Here is a 6,647-nt window from a genome sequence, read left to right as displayed (position 1 = left end):
ACCAGTATTGAACTATTATCAGAATCAAACTGTCTAATATCTTTTATAAAACACTATACATATATACATATATATATATATATATATATATATATATATATATATATATATATATATATATATATATATATATAATATTATGCCCTTCCGCCACGACATCATAAGATATCGACGCCTAGGCATTCCACGAAGGAATATAGACAATTCATCAAACAATATGTCTGATGTCAACAGGAATCACCCATGTTGTCCAAAGTGAGCAAATTGGGGGTTAATAATCTTGCCCAAGGAGAAAAAACGAAATTGCCTGAAGCGGGTCTCGAACGCGGGACCTTTCGGATCACAGTGCAATGCCTTAACCACTCGGCCACTTCGCCCCCCCACCCCCCCCTATATATTATAGGTTGAGACATATAACGCCTGTAAGACCCAATTACAATTTATTTTTTACAGAGACAACACAACCAACTGCCACGTATTATTTTACAACTGACAATGGTGAGAAATTGTGAATATATTACTTAACTTTACACCGCCATAGCAAGATTCAACCTTTGACATTCACGTCGCAAGTCGAATACCATATCACTGAACCACAATTGGTGGGTTTGAGAATATAAAAAGCCCTTCAGAGCCATTCGGCCCATGGAGCCGGAGTTTATCCCGGTTTCTATAGCGTGAAACGGACAATAGCAATTGCTTGGTGTACGTTGGATAGGACGCTAGTCTATCGCAAAATACTTTCCACCAAATCCAACAGACTCAGCTACTCATTCACTGCTGGGTGAACAAGGGGGTCAGAAAAAAATAACGACTGCACCCGGGATCGATCTCGGTCCCTTTGCATGTGAAGTGAGTGCTCTATCAACTGAGCTATCGGGAACCCCATCTCACTGGACCACAATTAATGGATTTGAGAATATATTCATTATATTCTGAATAATGCCCTTCCGCCACGACATCATAAGATATCATCGCCTAGGCATTCCACGAAGGAATATAGATAATCCATCAAACAAGATTTCTGATGTCAACAGGAATCACCCATTTTGTTCAAGTGAACAGATTGGGGGTTAATAATCTTGCCCAAGGAAAAAAACGAAAGTGCCTGAAGCGGGGCTCGAACCCGAGTCCTTCCGGGTCAAAGTGCATACTTTAACCACTCGGCACCTTCTCTCTTCCCACCCTCCCCCTCCCCCGTTAATAGAAAATACATCCAGTTTCCTGTCTTCTCATTGACATATAATATATCCTCTTTTTCTATTTATATTTTCAGATAAAGAATGCTTCTGAAGTATGTCCCGGAAGATATTGTACATTCGTGTTATATTCAGCACGTCCATCGCAGTATTCTTCCTAGTCAATTTCCTTTACTTCACGTCAGGATATTATCACAGTGGTGTTATATCAATCAGCGTCACCGCATTTCCTCGTACCTACAGAGACATCATCATAGTCAACAACAACAACAACAACAACAACAACAACAACAACAACAACAACAGCAACAACAACAACGACAACAGCAAAAACAATAACAACAACTTCAATATCATCCCAAAAATTATCAACAACAACAACCAAAAATACCTCTACGTCATCAACAACAACAACAAAAACAATAACGACGGAAATTATAACAATCTCAAAAACAATAACAAAGCTATTAACAGCAATAGAAATAATATAGGTCACAACCTCAGCAACGGAAGCAAGACCAGTAGCAAAATCAACAAGAAAACAAATAATAAACCAAGCCCCCCTATCCCCCACCGGAAACTAAACTCACACAACTTCAATTATATCCTAAACCCATCCGACGCATGCGCAAACAAACCTGACTTAGAACTGGTGATATGTGTACCCATTTCCCGAGCCAACTTTGCCGGTCGCCGAGTAATCACCGACACTTGAGGATCCTACGCGTACGAGGAAGAAAACAAAGCAATTCTCGTCTTCTTCTTAGGAAACGCAACATCCGAAGAACAACCAAGAGTGGACGCACGGATTCGGAATGAGTTCAGACTTTACAGAGATGTCGTCCAAGAAGATTACATTGACTCGTATAGAAACCTTAGCTTGAAATCCATCTCGATTCTGAAATGGGTCACCAAACATTGCCCTCATACCAAATATTTTCTGAAAGCGGATGACGATACTTATGTCAACATTCCGAATTTGCTCAGGAAGCTTAGGACGCTTAAAAGAAACTACAAAAAGACACTTTTCATCACAGGCCGCGAGTTTAAAGGCAACCCGCCTCTCCGAAACAAAAAATCAAAATGGTATACTTCGATTTCAGAATTTCCTGGATCGAAGTATCCGAATTACGTATCGGGAATCGATTACGCAATGACCGGAGCAACTGCCAAAGCGTTGTATCGTGCTTCTAGGAAAACTCCTCTATTTTGGTTGGAGGATATTTATATCACGGGGTTATGCCGCAGAATGGCGGGAATTAGAATCGTGAATTCTCGGTACATGACGAATGACAAGCCGAAGCCCAGAGGATGTGTTTTCAGGCGGACAGTATCGGGGCATCGATACTCAGAGGAACAGATGAGAAAGATTCACAAAGAACTTCATAATCCTCGTTTAAAATGCTCATGATAAACATTTCATTTCTGGGCCATTCGCCTCAAAACGATTATTATTATTGTTTACTCAAACGCTTACTGTAAATTGACGCTATGCGTTTAGTTAAAAAAAACTCATAACATCCGCCAATCGGAAATAACGCACCAACACACGAAACTGTGTATCCTTGAACGTTTATAGTCTGATGATTACAAATTAGTGAGAACTACTCATTAAAATGGCTGGTTAAAAACAATAGATAGAACGCATTTGACGTCACTCATGTTGTTGTTTTTTGGGTTTTTTTTTGTATTTTTTCCTGACATTTCCACCTGTAAAGTTAATAGATATATAAGATAAGATACGCAGCGAGCGTTATCAGATGTATAAATGGAGCCTTGAGCTGTAATAATGCATCGTGACGTAAGAGGGCGGCCATTATGGAAGGAACGAAATTGACGTCACTCAGCTCTTTGTTATTGTTTTTAGCCAGCCAGTTCTCACTAAATTCTATCAATCAGACTATAAACTTTAGAAGTTACGCATAGTTATTTTGTGTTGAGACGTTATATCCGGGGTTCCCGATAGCTCAGTTGGTAGAGCACTTGCTTCATAAGCAAGGGAACTGAGATCGATCCCGGGTGCAGTCGAGAATTATTTTCTGAGCCCTCCTCTCTACCGAGCAGTGATTAGGTAGCTGGGTCTGCTAGATCTGACGGAAGGTACTTTTGCGATAGATTAGCGTCCTATCCAAAGGGTAGCAAGCAATTGCTAATGTCCGTTTCGCGCTATAGAAACCGGGATAAACTCTGGCTCCATGGGCCAAATGGCTCTGAAGGACAGCTTCTGTTGTCTCTTATTTCCTGACATGAAACATTTCTATCTGTGAAGATAATACATATATAAGATAAGATACGCAGCGAGCGTTATCAAATCTTTAAATGGAGCTTTGAGCTGTAATAATGCATCGTGACGTAAGAGTGTGGCCATTATAGAAGGAACGAAATTGACGTCACTCAGACTATAAACGCTGAAGGTTATACATAGTTATTTTGTGTTGTTACGTTTTATCCGGCTGGCGGATGTTATGAGAATTTTGCCTAAACTATAGCATCAATAAGAATGGAAAGAAGCAATTAATTGCATTGTCACAACAACTATCTTCGCTTAAAAGAATACTAGGGAACAAAAGTATGATTTCAAAAAACTGGTTCCTATCTCATTAGAAGTGTGCGGTAATGCGGTCTTGTGATATGATACTGATACTCGCTTTCGGATCGGAAGGTCCTGGGTTTGAGCCTCGCTCGGCGCATAGTTAAGTCTTTGGAAAAGGCTCTTTACTCACATTCTCTCACCGTACTCAGGTGTAAAATGAGTACCTGGCCGTTAACAGTGTTGTCGCTGTCCTTTAAAAAAAAAAGAAATATCGCCTAACAGGCGACATGTCCTGTCCTGCATGTGAAATGTTACTGTTGGCCAGAGACCCTTTGTAAAGCGCTTTGAGCACAATTAGTGGATAGTGCGCTATATAAAAGCTCAAAGCTCAAGTGTAAAACCACTTTTCCGGAGGACTGAATACAAATACCGTGTGTAAATGATTCTTCTGGTTTCAGAGTGATGGCATCTTATTGTCTTGTCCAAATATGTGACCCCTCGCCTCAAAACGGTACTAAGTCGGGATGATGAAGATGCTGAAAATTGAATTAATAGCCAGAAATATCCGAGTTGTGTTGAGTTTTTATGTTTTATTGTGGAGAATGAATGTTATATTTTATTGTGCTAATTAGAGAACATTCCAATTTTTGACAAGTTTGGCTTTAATTTGACTTTATAACATCTTAAACATCCCGACATAATACCGTTTTGAGGCGAGGGGTCACACATACGTTAATGCCTAGTCGTCAATAAAGATCATCCATCATTCCCCTTTTACGTCTCGTTACCATAAGAATATGCCTATACATCCTGCTAATAAAATAGTTATGATTCCACCTAATGATTCAATATTTAACCTATTCATTAGTAGTACTTACACTCCGATAGACTGATTACGTATACATTTCTAATGATCTTGGAAACGGAAAAGTAAAATTTGTGACGTCACCCACTATTAAATTGGTCACGCCACCTCATGATTCAATGTTTCATCTATTTATCATTAGTCCTCTGAAAGACTGGTTACGTATGCATTTCCAGTGATTTTGGAACCGGAAAAGTAGAAGTTGTGACGTCACCCACGACTGAAATAGTCATCATTAGTCCTCTGAAAGACTGGTTACGTATAAATTTCCAATTATTCTGGAACCGGAAAAGTAGAAGTTGTGACGTCACAACATTTCTTCCCTATTTAATTTATGATCATCAATGGGAGAAATCTTGTATCAAGTATTTGTCCAACCGAGTCATCTATCACATGATATGTTGCTGTCTTATAATGAGATAATTCTTAATAATAAAAAAATTATTATACGCGAGGCTTTGCTTGTTTCACTTTTTGTTGGTGGGAAATTGAAAGAAATTTTATTCCGAGATAAAACGTCCGCTCTCGATTGCTGTGCGGTTCGGCAACTAAAACGAGTGGGTTATGAAGTAATAAACAAAAATGAATATTACAGCTTCAAAAAAAGAACAAAATATCAAACACGGAACGTTTCGAGCTCAAAACCCTTCTTCAGCCAACAACAACAACAACAACAACAACAACAACAACAACCCCCCACCCCCAATAATAACAAAAATCATTACTAAAAAAAACAGACCAACGACAGAGAAATATTCGGTTTGTCGATTTGGTTTTTCCGTGTTTGATATTTTTGTTCTTTTTTTTTTTTTTAAAGCTGTTGTATAATGATTTTTGTTAATTACTTTTTACAGTCCATATCAACGGCTATGTGGTCTTGTGGTATGACAATTGCTTCCGGATCGGAAGGTCCTGGGTTCGAGCCTCGTTGGGCGCATAGTTGAGTCCTTGGAAAAGGCTCTTTATTTGAATTCTCTCACCGTACTCTGGTGTAAAATATGTATCTGGTGGCCGTTAACAGCGTTGTCTCTGTCGGAAAAGATTTCAATATCGCCTAACAGGCGTCATGTCTCGTTGCTGTTGGTCCTTGTATTAATTACCATGCTAGCCTTCTCCCCCCCCCCCCCCCCCCCCTATTTCACAAACATATACAAACACATAAACACACACAGAAACACGCACATAGACACATCAACATACCCCCTACCCCCCCCCCCCCTCCCACACACACACAAACACACATACACACACACGGTCACGTTCACCATAAACTCGAATCTTTGTAAAAGTTTTAGTCAACATAGGTCAAGGGGAGGCATCTTGTAATATCTTAATTGATACTCATATAAAACAGGATTATATCCCTTACATTGATTCACATTTAATTTCCTTTTACAAGTTGCTGATGGTAGAAATAACGTTTTTATTTTGAGCTTTTATTTTGAGGAATAGCTAAAGCGCTTTACAAAGGTTCCATGACCAACAGCAACAAGTGACATGTAGAACGAGACAGGACGCCTGTTAGCGATATTACACTTCGATCTCGAAATTATATGTAACCCATCAACTCTCGTTATTATATGAGATGAACAAGATGACCGACAAAATGCCATTTCATCGCCAAAATGGCAAGATATGGGAGTGGGAGATGGTGTATGTGGGGGGGGGGGGGGGGGGGGGGGGGGTGAAGAAATATTATAAAGAGCAACTATTGGACTTGATTTTATTTTGAAGAGGGAGGGGGGTTGCAGTTTAGTAACAGTGTAGCGTCGGAGTGATGACCTGGGCTTTAGAATTGGGAAACCTTGTGTTTGGTTTAGGTTTTGGAGGGTTGATTGTCGATACGTATCCATCGTTAACTTATAGCCTGACACTGACCAAAAAAATGACATCAAAAGACAAAGTCTTTGGTCGCTAAAGAAAACAAATCGTGAGTTGTATTCAATAGTTCAACCAATGGAATCACTTGTTTCCTTGAGCTCTATAACGACAACTCAATAGATGCTGGGGGGGGGGGGGGGTAACCGTAATCCTTGGACTTTTGTTTTTC

General features: G+C 39.7%; 1 protein-coding gene across 1 annotated transcript in view; it reads left to right on the top strand.

Annotated features, from left to right (window-relative positions):
* LOC144957603 (beta-1,3-galactosyltransferase 1-like) overlaps positions 1-3,955 on the top strand; it is a 10,785-nt gene extending 6,830 nt beyond the window's left edge. The window contains exon 2 of the mRNA XM_078888946.1: positions 1,916-3,955. Coding sequence (XP_078745072.1) covers positions 1,916-2,610 — 695 coding nt within the window. The 3' untranslated portion in view covers positions 2,611-3,955. The remainder of the gene's footprint in view (positions 1-1,915) is intronic.
* The last annotated feature ends 2,692 nt before the right edge of the window (positions 3,956-6,647 follow it).

The sequence above is a fragment of the Berghia stephanieae genome, chromosome 12 (assembly GCF_034508935.2).
Source record: "Berghia stephanieae isolate SIO BIC M18660-M18661 chromosome 12, UCSD_Bste_1.3, whole genome shotgun sequence".
Classification (NCBI taxonomy): Eukaryota; Metazoa; Mollusca; class Gastropoda; order Nudibranchia; family Aeolidiidae; genus Berghia; species Berghia stephanieae.
The sequence above is the reverse complement of the archived record's forward strand: the minus strand, read 5'-3'. Positions and strand labels throughout refer to the sequence as shown.